The 14,736-nt window shown below is 42.3% G+C and overlaps 1 protein-coding gene across 2 annotated transcripts in view; it reads right to left on the minus strand.

The window, feature by feature from the left end:
- RBM10 (RNA binding motif protein 10) overlaps positions 1–14,736 on the minus strand; it is a 116,705-nt gene that overhangs the window by 79,655 nt on the left and 22,314 nt on the right. For both annotated transcript variants that reach the window (XM_033953930.1, XM_033953929.1), the window contains one exon: positions 13,841–13,927. In XM_033953930.1, the coding sequence (XP_033809821.1) occupies positions 13,841–13,927 (87 nt within the window). The remainder of the gene's footprint in view (positions 1–13,840; positions 13,928–14,736) is intronic.

The raw sequence follows: 14,736 nt of genomic DNA on the forward strand, positions 1-14,736 counted from the left end.
ATGTTATTTTATGTTTCCCATGCTTTGTAATACTAGGTTCACCATACTATTTCTCACCATACCATGTTTTGTCATATGTTTTACCTTACTTTGTTAACTATATTTTGCCATCCCTGTCAGACAATGCTTGCCATGCTATCTCCTACCATACTATGTCAGAGTATGGAACAGGGGTTGGAAATGCAGCCTCGGTACCCCTGAGGTTGTGGGTTCCAATACATGCTTCTCCTTGTGACCTTGGACAGGTCACTTGGTTCCCTAATGCCCCAGTTATATTAGATAAGACTGTGAGCCCACGGGGACAGACAGGGGAAAATGCTTGAATACCTGAATTAATTCATGTAAACTATTCTGAGCTCCCCTGGGAGAATGATATAGAAATTTTAATGAACGAATGAATAAAACTCAGAGAGACAAATTACAGGATACACCACTAGGAAGTAGGTAAAGCAAAAAAACAAACAATCACAAAAAGGAAGGAGAGAAGGAAGGAACAAGGGGAACAGGAGGTAGTGTAAAAAAAAAAGTAACAGAGAGGAGAGAGGGAAAGGGAATGGAAAGACAAAAACGGAAAAGAGAAAAAAGAGGGAAGGAGAGGGAGGTAAAAAAAAGGAAGAAAATGGAATGGAGGGAAAGACCATGCGAGTTGTATCCATTAGCCAACAGATGTAGAGAGATTTCATATTTCTAAGTTTTCTCTATAAGTGCACTATGCAGCATTAGGTGTTCAGTATATCAGATGACAAAGCAGTATAAGTGTGGCCATTCAGCTTCACTAAAACTGAAGTCAAAAATCTAGAAAAAGCCATAACAAAACTTTGCAAAAATCGAGAACAGTTTTTGCTCCTTAAAGAATTTCTACAAACAACAAATAATTTAAACAAAGTAACACAGAACTAGGTGAGTTCCTGGACTGGTCTAGTAGGACTAAAAGAAAAGAAAATGTACAGGTAAGATTTTTTTCCTTCTTTAGCACCCATACCAGACTAGATCAGAATATGTGAAATATATAGCAAACCAAACCTGAGGGAGCTCACTGATGCTCTCCTGAGTACATCAAACCAAATGAGACATCTACTCTCACTGATAACGTCTATAATGTTTTAAAAAAGTGTGACAAGATAACAAAGTTGCAGTTTTATAAACATCTAATAAATAAATGTGACTCTGCCCAAAAGTAGCTACATTGCTAGTAGAATGAGGTCTTAAGTTCTGTGGCAGTTGGAAATTAAGTCCTTAAACCAGAGGGCTATTTTAAGCTTGAAAGCCACTTGTACTTGTACTGCTGAAGAGAGTATTAAACTCATTAGTGACCTCTGAGAACTCAACATCAGAAAATGAAAATATTAAACTTTTGCCCATAATCCTCTTTATAGAATGAAGGAAGAACAAGAACCTCAATCAAATGGAATGAGGACATCACCTTAGGTGAAAAAGAGGAACTGTAAAGACAGAAATTCTTGCCTCTGTAAAACGAAGAAAAGGATCTCTGAAGGGAAAAAAGCCTGTAATTCCAAAATTCTTTGAGCAGAGGAAATGGCAAAACAAAAATACTATCTTAAGAGTAAGATTCTTCAAAGTTACATGCTTAATGGGCTTAAAGGGAGAAGGTCCTAGAGTTCTGAGGACAAGATTTACAGTAAGTTCCACTGAGGACAAGGTTTTCAGAAGAGACTGAACACCAGATAAACCTTTAAGAAAATGTATTTACATGTAGATGAGATGTTAAAAGATGACAGATTACAAGAGACCTCTAAAACAAAACAACGCTGACACTAAAGACCCCAAGGCCAAACTTCTGTGTAGACTAGCCTGAAGAAAAGCAAGCAATCTGAGCAATCAAAGCATTAAAAGGCGAGACAGTTCTATCAATACACCAGGATTCACACAATTTCCAAATCCTCAAGTAAGTAATAGATATGAATCTCTTTGTGACTTGAAGTAGCATAGTTATATCTTCCTCTGCATAACCCTAGCATCTAGACAAGATAATTCAAGTACCAGGCCAAGAGAAAGCATGGAACAGCATCTTCTGGACTTAATTCTAAATGGACTACGAGGAACGGTGCAAGGTGTAGAAGTAGAAGGGACGCTGGGAAGCAGTGATCACAATATGATCCGCTTCAATCTGGACACAGGGGCAAAAAATCGATCCAGTACGACAGCCACAGCACTAAACTTCCAAAAAGGGAATTATGAAGGGATGAAACTCCTGGTGGGGAAGAAGATTAAGAAGAGGACATGCACTGTAAAAACGCTAGAGCAAGCATGGTCCCTTTTTAAGGACACAGTCACCGAGGCACAAAATCTATATATACCTCGAATCAACAAGGTATCCAAGAGGAAAAAGAACAAGGAACCGGCATGGTTCACTGTAGCGGTGAAGGAAGCGATCAGAGACAAGATGACACTGTTTAAGGAATGAAAAAGGTCAAAAACAGATGAAAACTGGAAAAAGCACAAACATCAAAGCAGGTGCTATAAGGCGATAAGAGGGGCCAAAAGAGACAACAAGGAAAAAATAGCCAAGGAGGCAAAAAAAACTTCAAGTCATTCTTTCTATATATTAAGGAGAAACGACCTGCGAAGGAAGCAGTTGGGCCGTTGGATGACCATGGAATAAAGGGAGTGGTAAAGGAGGACAAAGACATCGCCGACAAACTGAACACATTTTTTGCATCTGTATTTACTGAAGAGGATATACACAGCATACCGGAACCCATCAGACTATATGCTGGAAACGAAGACGGGAAACTGACAGGGTTGACAGTCAGTCAAGAGGTATGCAGGCAGACTGATAGGCTTAAGAGCGATAATTCCCCAGGACCGGATGGCATCCATCCGAGGGTCATCAAGGAACTGAAAGGGACTATAGCTGAACTGCCTCAAATAATAGCCAATCTGTTGATCAAATCGGGAAAGATTCCAGAAGACTGGAAGGTGGTGAATGTTACACCGATCTTCAAAAAAGGTTTGAGGGGAGATCCGGGAAACTACAATCCGGTGAGTCTGACCTCGGTACCAGGAAAGATGGTTGAGGCGCTGATAAAGGACCGCATCTTTGATCACCTTGACGGTCACAATCTGATGAGGACGAGCCAGCACAGCTTCAGCAAAGGAAGATCTTGCTTGACGAACTTGCTGCACTTCTTCGAGGGAGTAAACAGGAAGACAGACAAGGGTAAATTGCGAGCCATGGAATCAAGGGTGAATACTCAGGTGGATTAAAAACTGGCTGGCGGATAAGAAACAGATTGGGGTTAAATGGACAATACTCGGACTGCAAAAAGCGTCACGAGTGGAGTTCCGCAGGGTTCGGTGCTTGGACCTGTGCTCTTCAACATATTTATAAACGGCCTGGAAATTGGTACGACGAGTGAGGTGATTAAAATTGCAGATGATACGAAGTTATTTACAGTAGTGAAGATGCAGGATTGTGAAGACCTTCAACGTGACATAAACACGCTCGAGAAATGGGCCACGACATGGCAAATGAGGTTTAACGTGGATAAGTGTAAGGTGATGCATGTCGGTAACAAAAATTTATACATGAATACAGGATGTCTGGTGCAGTACTTGAAGAGACCCCCCAGGAAAGAGATTTGGAATACTGGTTGACAAGACAATGAAGCCGTCTGCACAATGTGTGGCTGCGGTGAAAGGGTAAACAGAATGCTAGGAATGATTAAGGGGATCACAAACAGATCGGAGAAGGTTATTATGCCGCTGTACCGGGCCATGGTATGCCCTCACCTGGAATACTGCGTCCAGCACTGGTCGCTGTACATGAAGAAGGAAACAGTACTACTTGAAAAGGTCCAGAGAAGAGCGACTAAATGGTTAAGGGGCTGGAGGAGTTGCAGTACAGCAAGAGATTAGAGAAACTGGGCCTCTTCTCCCTTGAAAAGAGGAGATTGAGAGGGGACATAATCGAAACATTCAAGATAATGAAGGGAATAGACTTGGTAGATAAAGACAGGTTGTTCACCCTCTCCAAGGTAGGGAGAACGAGAGGGCACTCTCTAAAGCTAAAAGGGGATAGATTCCGTACAAACGTAAGGAAGTTCTTCTTCATCCAGAGAGTGGTAGAAAACCGGAATGTTCTTCCAGAGGCTGTTATAGGGGAAAACACCCTACAGGGATTCAAGATAAAGTCAGACAAGTTCCTGCTGAATTGGAACGTATGCAGGTAAGGCTAATCTCAGTTAGGGCTAGGGCACTGGTCTTTGACCTAAGGGCCACCGCGTGAGCGGACTGATGGGCATGATGGACCACTGGTCTGACCCAGCAGCGGCAATTCTTATGTTCTTATGATTACCTCCCAGTACAAATCTCTCGAGGGGGCACAAGAACCATTGTCTTAAGCTCCACCAACTTCTGAAGAGTCTGACGAAACGCCTGCCTCCTCCAAGATGACTGACAAGGAGAGGAGAGAAAAAAATTTGGCAAGGGTCAGTTGAACTCGAGAGCATACCCGTCTCAAATTATTTCCAGGACCCACTGATCTGATGCGACTTCTGTGCACCCTGGTAAAACTCCCTTAAACGGGCTTATTCCTAAACCAGGGAAAAGACTGAACACGGTTACTGTGTGGGTCAAGAGGATGAGGAGAGAGAGAAGTCATCATCCGATGTGTACTCTGAAAGGACTACATACGCTGGTAAAACTAACCCCTGGAGAAGAACCCACAGCAGAAATTCTGCCAGGCAATACCTATAAAACTCATGAGATGACCTTGGCCCAATCCTCCTCTACCAGACTGCTGAAGCCTGTCCTCTGGTAAGTGATGCACCTTGGAATCACCTAAACTCTGCACCAGCTTATCAAAATCCTCTCCAAAGAGAAAAGAGCCCTTAAAGGGAAATCTGCAGAGTTTAGATCTTGGGGACGAGTCCGCCGACCAACCACAGAGCCACAAGGTAAGTCTACTAGCCACCCCTTAGACTTAGTCGAAGCCCGCAATAATTCGTACATGGCATCCAAAAGATAAGAAGAGCCGAGCATAATCTTAGCGATGTCCTGATCCACCAGAGACAAAGTCATTGGACTCCCTATCCAACAATTGCTCGGACCACCTGAAGCATGCCCTGGCCACAAGACCACCCCAAATTGCTGCCAAAGCAGCTACATCAAAACTCTTCTTGAGAAGGGATTCCATCTTCAGAGCCTGGGGGTCCCACTTGTACTGCTGATAGAATTCAGTGTGTTCTCAGACACCACCTGCTGGTAGAGGAATGTAAACCCACCCATCTGTGCCGGTCTGGAGGGACGCTAAAGAATAAAAACATAGTTTTCCTTCTACTGCTCATTAGTTTCACAGAACATTCTTTTATGTTTATTGTTTGAACGTTATAGAGAGTCATTTTCTATTTAACCACCTCAGCTCATGATTTTATGAGCTTCCATCATATCTCCTTCTCAGTCAACACTTTTCTAAGCTAAAAAGTCCTAACCTGTTTAGTCCCTCTTCATAAGGAAGATGTTTCAACCCCTATTTTATTTTTGCCACCTTTCTCTGAACTTTTTCTACTTCTGCTAGATACTTTTTTGGGATAGGATGATCAGAACTACACACAAAACTCAAAGCTGGGATGCACTTGGGATCCACAGAAATAGAATTTTTCCAGTTTTGTTTTCCATTCCTTTTGAATAATCCTTAAAACAGTTACTTACTGTAATAGGTATTATCTGAAGACAGCAGGCAGATATTCTCACATGTGGGTGATGTCAACCACAGAGCCCGGTATGGACAGTGAAAAGTATACTGGCACTTTAGAATTCAGAAGGTTTTGGACTGTCTGTACCGCGCAAGGGTGAGTGCTTTCCCACCTGAGGGCTCACAGTATCTCTGTTCCGTAAGCAAGCTATGAAGCCAATATAGAGCAGGTGAAAATATCTGCATGCTGTCTCTGGATAACACCTGTTACGATAAGTAACTACTTTATCCTAGGACAAGCAGGCAGCTTATTCTCACATGTGGGACTCCATAGCTTACTGCATTGGGATGGAAGAAGAGTTGGCCAAATAAATTTTGTAATACTGCTTGGCCAAAACGACCATCTCACCTGGAATGAGATTCTAAACAGTAGTGTGAGATGTGAACGTGTGACTTGAGGACCAAGTAGCTGTTTTGCAAATTTCATCAATGGAAGTGGATCATAAGAAAAGCCACTGAGGCTGCCATCACTCCAACTTTGTGTGCTGTAACACGTCCCTCGAGGGGCAACCCAGCCTGATAATAGCAAAAAGATATACAGGCTGCTAACCATGTGGAAATAGTTCTCTTGGTGACAGGTTGGCCTAGTTTGTTGGGATTAAAAGAGATGAACAGTTGAGGTGAAGTCCTGTATGACTTAGTTCTTTGCAGATAGTAAGCCAAGGCACGCTTACAGTTCAATGTACAAAGAGCTGCTTCTCCAGGATGAGAATGAGGCTTTGAAAAGAAGACTGGAAGAACAATGGATTGATGAAATTTCGTGACAACTTCTGAAAGGAATTTAGGATGAGTGCGGAGAACCACCTTGTCATGGTGAAATATTGTATATGGTGGGTCAGACACTAATGCTTTATGCTCACTGACTCGACGAGCAGAAGTAACAGTGACCAAGAAAACCACATTCCAAGTGAGGAACTTGAGATGAGTAGATGCTAGTAGCTCAAATGGAGGCTTCATTAACTTAGCAAGAACCCGAGCTGCAACGAACTTTTGACCTACAGGCTAATGATCTCTTCGCCTATTACCAGATCCATCACTATGTTCAGTCCCTCCCAATGGCTGCCCTTACTGAAGTCTGCAGGGAGGCGCTTTTGGAACTCTTCAGCCTTTCAGCCTTACAGAGGATTCCTCTACGATTTCATATTGTGGGGATCCGGGATTGCCAACCAAGTACGAATCTGGATATATTAGTGACAGCGTGGGCTGAGGACTTGCATTGCCAGTTGACTGCTCAACAGTTACAACGGGTCCTGAAGAACATTCAGAAGGTGTCACCCAATATTACTCACTGGGAAATGCAATTGAAAATTGTTCTTTGACTTTACATTCCACCGGAACGTGCAGCCCGGATGGGGATTACTGCGTCGCATTCTTGCCCAAAATGCAATCAGGCTCATGCATCTTTGAGTCACATGTTTTGGGCCTGCCCCGCAATCCAACAGTTTTGGAGACATCTTGGCCTATATACCACATCGCTTTGGGGAAGGCGATGGCTTCCGCAACCGAGGGCGTTATTTGGATTTTATAATATAGCCTCGCCCAAACCCAGGGGAATGTCAGCATTTATCTCCAGAGCTCTTTTGATGGGAAAAAAAGCCATCCTCACCAACTGGCTCTCTTGTGATCCCCCGTCATATGCACAATGGAGATCCCTAATGATAGTGCACGCAACACTGGAGAAACGCATGATGAGAGACTTGACTCTTGGCCCGGGTCTTTGTCAGGTGTGGGAGCACTTCTGGCAGGACCTCACACCGCGTGCTCGCAGTAGACTTTTGAATCTTTAAGATTTTATTCCCACTCTCAGCTGTTGGACCGGCCATGGATTCTTGGGGAGGGGGGGATGGAAGGGGAACTGATTATATTGTTGAAAATGTTATTTCCTGAATGGTATTACTGTTTGTATTTGCTTCTTACTGCTGGAATAATAAAAATCATTTAAACATAACTTGGCAAGAACAACATTAAGATCCCATACAAATGGAAGTGGTTTTAGCAGAGGTTTGGAGTTTTAAAAAGTTCTTTCATAAACCTAGAAACCAGAGGATGAGTTGCCAGAGGTTTAATGTCGATTGGACTATGAAAAGCACTAATAGCACTGAGGTGGACTCTGACCGAAAAGTGGAAAGATGGCGAAGGTAATCCAAAATTGAAGGCAGTGAAGAGGATGAAGGTTCTTGGTGATGAAGAGAACACCAGGAAGTAAAACGTGTCCACTTCTGTTGATAGCATTGCTGTGTAGATGGTCTTCTTAATGCAGCAATAATAGCATGAACAGGATCAGAAAGATGAAAATCTGTTGAAGTTAACATCAAAAGGTACCAAGCTGTCAAATATAGAGATGATAGATTGGGATGTAACATGGATCTATGACTATGTGAGCAGAAATGGAAATATCTGTAGTGGAATCGGATCCTTGACAGTCAGCTGAAGTAGAAGGGAGAACCAAGGTTGTCTGGGCCACCAAGGAGCTATCAGGATCACGATGGCCGACTCTCTTGAATTTGACCAAAGTTTTCAGAATGAGAGGGATTGGTGGAAATGCATAAAGGAATTTGATAAATCCAGGAGAAATGCATCTACCTCAAGATGTTGCAGAGCAAAATTGAGGCAATTTGTGATTAAGGGAAGACACAAAGAGGTCTATCTGTTGAGTTCCATATAAATGGAAAATGTGACAGAGTACTCTGAAGTTTAGAGACACTCGTAAGGCTTGAGGAATCTGCTGAGCTTGTCGGCCAAGATATTCTGATTCCCTTGGACAAATATAGCCTTTAAAAATATGTTGGGAGCAATTGCCCAATTCCAAATGCGTTGGGCTTCTTGACAAAGGAAAAGAGAGCCCATACTGCCCTGTTTGTTCGGACTAGTACAACGTGGTTGGACAAAGCATTCTGAAAGGTGATGAGAGCATTTCGAATGGCTTTTGATTCCAGCAAGCTGATGTGTAATTTCTCATGCAAATTCCAAAATCCTTACATCTTGAGACTGTCCAGGTGAGGGCCCCCCCCCCCCCCCCCCAAGCATACATAGACGCATCTATTGTGAGAATTTTTTGATGTGGAAGAACCTGTAAAAGAAGACCCTTGGAAAGATTGAATGGATTCATCCACCACTGCAGAGATTTTTGAAGTGGTGAAGCGAGATTGATCTTTTTGGATAAAGAGCCAAAGGCTTGAAACCACTGAGATGCCAGAGACCACTGAGGCACCCTGAGATGAAGGCGAGTTAATGGGATAACATGGACAGTGGATAGTCATGTGGCCTATGAGCCGCATCATCTTGTCTGTTGGCAGAGAGGAAACTTGATTGCAAAGATGAATTATATTGTCTTGTCTCTGTTGAGGAAGATAAGCTTGAAACCGATTGGTGTCTACTATTGCTCCTATAAATTGGAGACATTAAGAGGGTAGTAGTTGAGATTTTGGAAAATTGACTTCAAACCCCAGCTGTTGAAGAAATTCTATGGTGAGTTTTGTTGCCAAGTAAACTGCCTGAGGAGATATGGCTTTGATCAGCCAATTGTCTAGATAGGGAAAAACCTGGAGACCATAAGTTCGAACTGTTGCTGCCACAACCACCAGACATTTTGTGAAAACTTTTGGAGTGGAAGCCAGGCCGAAAGGAAGAACCTTGTATTGATAATGTTGATGAGCTATTCAGAATCAAAAACTTCCTGTGGTCTGGGTGAATGGAAATGTGCTTATAAGCCTCTGAGGTCTAGAGAGCATAGCCATTCTTTTTGATCTAGAAGGGGATATATAATGTCACTAGAAATAGCATGCAAAACCTTTCTGTGACAAGATATTTGTTGAGATTTCGGAGGGCGAGAATTGGACATATACCCCTATCATCTTTGGAATTCAAAACAACATCTGAGCAGGCTTGGTAGATTGAGGCCTCTTTGAGTGTTCCAACTCTGCTCATGTTGAGTCAGCTTCTGTGTAGCAGACTCTACTTTCTCTCCAAAAAGCTCTTCCCCTACACATGGAATGTTGGCTAGTCAGTCTTGAAGATTGATGTCCATATCAGAAACTCACAACTATGCCAGCTGTCTCTTAGCTATGGCCCTAGTTGAAGCTCTGGATGACAGCTCGTACGCGTCAAAAGCAGTACGAGCCATATACTTTCTGGTTTGCATTAGGGCATGAGTAATATGCTTGAACTCAGGAAAATGAGCTGGTGGAATGTACTGCTCAAATACCTTTTCCAGCAACTGTTTGAAATAAAAAGACATGAAAAAATTGTAATTCAATACTCTGTTTAGCGTTGGATTCTGATAGAACCATGGACAAATTTGGTTGAAGGTTATATCTTCACAACCTGGAGGGGCTGTGGCATAGACTCTGGAACTACATGACTTAAGGGTGGATTCTACCAGCAAAGACTGATGTTGAAGTTGCAATTTATCAAACCCTGAATAAGAAATGATCCTATATAGAGAGTCCAGCTTCCAAGGAGCAATAATCACTGACAGTGGAATCTCCCAATTCTTCAGAAGAGACTCCTTCAACAGATTGTGAAGAGGCAATTTCAAAAGCTCCTTGGGAGGCTCATCAAAGTCCAATGCCTCCAGTAATTCAGCCCTGGGTCAGAACCATCAGAAAATATTTTGATGCAGCATCTTTCTGCTTACTGGTTCAATCTTCCATCTTAAGCATGCTCGATTATTGCAACATCATTTTCTTGGGATCCTTCAAAAAAACCATTCTAAGACTCAGTCATTCAAAATTTGGCAATTCGACTGATTTTTGGGCTGAAGAAATGAGAACACATAAGCTCCTATTATCAAAAACTCCATTGGTTGCCCCTGGAGGCGCAAATTATGTTTAAGTTCTCTTGTCTGTGTTATAAATCAATATTTGGTCTGGCACCCACTTATCTATTTTCCCAATTTAACCTGGCAAGTTCTATTAGGCCCACACAAAGAATACATATATTCACCTATCTGACAATAAAGACCTGCCACTACAAAAGATTCCTGGACAGAACCCTTGCCTTCTAGGCAGGCAAATGGAACGATTGGCTGAGTAACGTTATCACGCTCTCTTCAACCTACTTCAATTTCAGAAAATTGGTCAAAACGAGTTTGTTCAATCGATATGTAAACTAAGAATTTTTATAGCTCTGCTATTCCAACCAGTAACCTTAAGAACTATATAGCTTTCCACTTCTTTCATTATGTAAGATTGTATTGATGACTGAATTATGACCTCTTCGCTGATTGTCCAGCGCTTCTTGTTGTAAACCGCCTCGAACTTCATGGCTTTGGCGGTATATAAGAATAAAATTATTATTCAATATCTGCTTCCAATTTTACAGGAAACTCCATACCCAACTGCCCGATATACTTGGTGAAAAACAGAACTTCAGGAAGTGATCTTCTCTTAGGTGGCGTCTCCTAGGAGACGGTTCTGAAGATATACCATAAGATTCAGGAGCTGATAAATAGTCCCCACACTGAGTCACTATGATCTGAAAGTAAATCAGAGTCTTGGTTGAGGTTTGCAGATTACCTACGATATCGGTACTGACCCAATGATACTGAAGAAGGGGATCATCGGTACTGTGACAATTTAGCCAATGAATGCTTCGAAGAGGAATACTTAGACTAAAAACACTGACGTTTAGATGAGAATCATTGATGTCTTGACAAAGAGTGTGGTAAAATTATGTTCTTACCTGTTAATTTTCTTTCCTTTATAAGCAGCAGATGAATCCAGAGACTAGTGGTCGATGTGAGCTATACCCACTAGTCTCTGGATTCATCTGCTGCTTTGCTAAGGAAGGTAAAATTATGTTCTTACCTGTTAATTTTCTTTCCTTTATAAGCAGCAGATGAATCCAGAGACTAGTGGGTATAGCTCACATCGACCACTAGTCTCTGGATTCATCTGCTGCTTTGCTAAGGAATGACATTTCAATGCAGTTTCTCGGTGTCCCAATGAAGACCCTTGGTGCCTCGAGGTAGAATCTCGATGTGAAGAAAGGCTTCGGTGCTTTGATGATGATCGATGCTCCAAAGAAGATGATTGCCGGCACCGGAAACAAGAGCATCGATGCCTCTTGGACACAGAATGACGCTCCAAAGATGAGCATCGATGTTGACTTGAGAAACAGCAATGCGAAGCAGAGCGATGTTTAGAGGCAGACTCCGAAGCTGTACCTTGTGGTCTATGAGAACTACACTCAGGCTGAGCTGGTACCGATGAGGTTGGTGCAGGCACTAGCATGGAGATTAGTTTCAACATGTCACCAATCTCTCTGTGCAAAAAGTCATTGACCTTGGAATGAATATCCTGTACCGATACCCGAGACTGAGCGGGTATCAATGGTATTGCAGGGTGTCTGGCGGTGGGAGACCTCGACGAGGATGCATAACCAGCAGGAGACAGCCTGCAATGAAGGAAAATGCTGGTGTTGAGGCTTGGTCTACATCAAGGGACTCGATGCTGAAGAGGACTGTGACGCCGGCTGAGAAGTAGTTGGCTTCTTAGCAGGCTTTCCAGAGGCAGGAATGTCTGATGTTGGTGCAATCACTGTCGGTACCGAGGGTTGTGACTTTTCTCCATAAGAGTGCCGACGGGCCTTCAACAAATGCTTCCAAAGAGTGGAGCAACAAATGCAGGAGTCCACGTGATGTTCAGGCCTCAAACACTGGATACACCAGCTGTGTGGGTCGGTGATGGAAATATTGATGACACCGACTGCACTTTTTGAACCCGCTCGATGTTTTAGACATGGATGGGAAAATTTGAACAGCTAAATTAAACTAAATTTTTATACACAAAAGAAAACTGTTAACTCGAAACCCCAAAAGAGGACTAAGGCAAACAAAAAATAAGAGTCTTTTTTTTAGTAAAGAAAAGAAATGAAGTTTTAACACAAAAAACTGAAGTAAATATTTGTGAAAATATATTTCACAAATGAATACGCTGAGGGAAGGCAACACAGACTAGAAAAACACAACTTCTTTGCTCCGCGGAAAACAAAGAATTAAGGTACCGCAAGTCCTCATCGGGCGGGAAGGCACTCACGCATGAGTGGTGCAGGTAGTCTAAAAGCTTATGTATTCTTAGTGCCAGTGTACTTTTCACTGTTCCTACCGGGCTCTGTGGTTGACATCACCCACACGTGAAAATATGCTGCCTGTTTCAAATTTCTTGTGCACTTGATATACAATCTATCAAGGTTATCTAAATGGTTTACAGTAAAATCAATAAAAATATATATATAAATCAAAAAACTTCTAACAAAACATACAGGGAACTCACAGACAAGGACGGACTGACATAAGAACAAGAGGAAAGGGGGAAACGGGATACATCATTACATCGAGATTAAAATAAAATAGAGAGGAGGAAGGCAGACACAGTTCGGAATTATTTAAAATGGGGTGTCGATCACTGCTTGTCCTAGGATAACATCCTATTTGCTTTATAGACAGCTGCAGCACAATGTACAGAGAATTTCAACATACTGTCCACAGTAACTCCCAGATAGATGGTGAATTGGTATTTTATGGGGGAAGTAGAACGAGCCAGACTGCTACAGATTCCTACACAAATTATATACTAGCAGAATCCCCCATTTTGGTCACAACAAATCATGTAAAAACCCTCACCCAATGCACAATAAGTGACCACAAAATAGAAAGACAGACATGTGCTGAAAACCCTGAAAAGCCAGACTCTGCCTGCAGTGAACCACCACAGAAACAGACACAGAAATACAAAATAGAAAGAATAGCAATATACACTTTCCAAAACTAACAGAGAGAATAAGAGACTTCCCACAAAGAATGAGGAGGTAAAATTATAGTCCCCAGAGAAACAGCAGTTAGAGTAGTAAAACATCTCATCCCCTGCCACTAGGCCAGAATCAAAAGCCGAGAAGTGGATTTCTGATGTCATTTCCCTACTGTGTAACATTTTTTTTGTATTATTTAATATGTTCTTTGGCAAAAGCATGAACAGACCATCATGTCCAGAAAGTGCTGTGTAAGGCATACAAGGAAATAAAATGGAGATGGATAAGAAGCACTGGGATGAGTGGGGCAAGAATGCAGAAAGTGCAGGATGGGGCCAAAGCAAAATGCAAGTAGGTATAGCAGGAATAGCTCACCTTGTTACACAGCCAGTCCTCACTGATCCTTGGCTTGGGATCACTAAAGTGCATGGATATCCTCTGGCCCAAGATAGTCAGAGTGCGCTGCCGGGAGAAAAACAAGCAGTAAGAACGCTGATACTGGAGATAGGCCCCTGTCACACTGTCTGAGCATAGAAAGCCATTCCACCTTTCTGCTGAGTGAAAGACCAAGGATTTGCACTGGAGAAATCTGGCTAATTGCCAGTCTAACCTTTCCAACTGTCTACCAGACAACCGTCTGCCAAATGCAAGATGCAACCATCTGAGCCAACAAAGATGACTAATCCGATGGGAAAAGCATTGGAGACCATAACCCTCCAACATGAAAGACAGCCAATGAAGGCAACAGTTATACCAGCTACTACTACTGAAATGACAGAACACAGAACACGGTGGGGGGTGGGAAGAGAGAAAGAGAGAGAGAAAGATAATGGCAACCACAGAAAAAGAAAGGAGTACGGCTCAAATAATAGGCAAGAGTACCATGTATAAGCTCTGAATAATCTGTCTTCCTGATACTACAAATGAGAAAATTTCAGTTCCAACTGGAAAATGATTATTAAAGAGGAACACTCTCAGGTGACCTATACTTCTAACCAATCTCAAACCAATATGAAGGCTCTAAATCAATGGAAAAGCCCACAGCAAATCTCCAAACCAGTGCTACATCTATCCCTTAATTCTGTGGTTTTAAATTCCCTCATGAAAACAATACCAGATTACTTATCCGGCAAGTCAAGGTCCTAAAAAATAAATGGGGTACCTTTTTTAATTTAAGCAGGAAGGAGATAAGCAGTAGATCAATATAATACTTTTGAGTCCACTCCAGGTTATTAAACAATCTTAAAGGAAGCATAAGAATTTTCCATAAT

The sequence above is a fragment of the Geotrypetes seraphini genome, chromosome 8 (genome assembly GCF_902459505.1).
Source record: "Geotrypetes seraphini chromosome 8, aGeoSer1.1, whole genome shotgun sequence".
Lineage (NCBI taxonomy): Eukaryota > Metazoa > Chordata > Amphibia > Gymnophiona > Dermophiidae > Geotrypetes > Geotrypetes seraphini.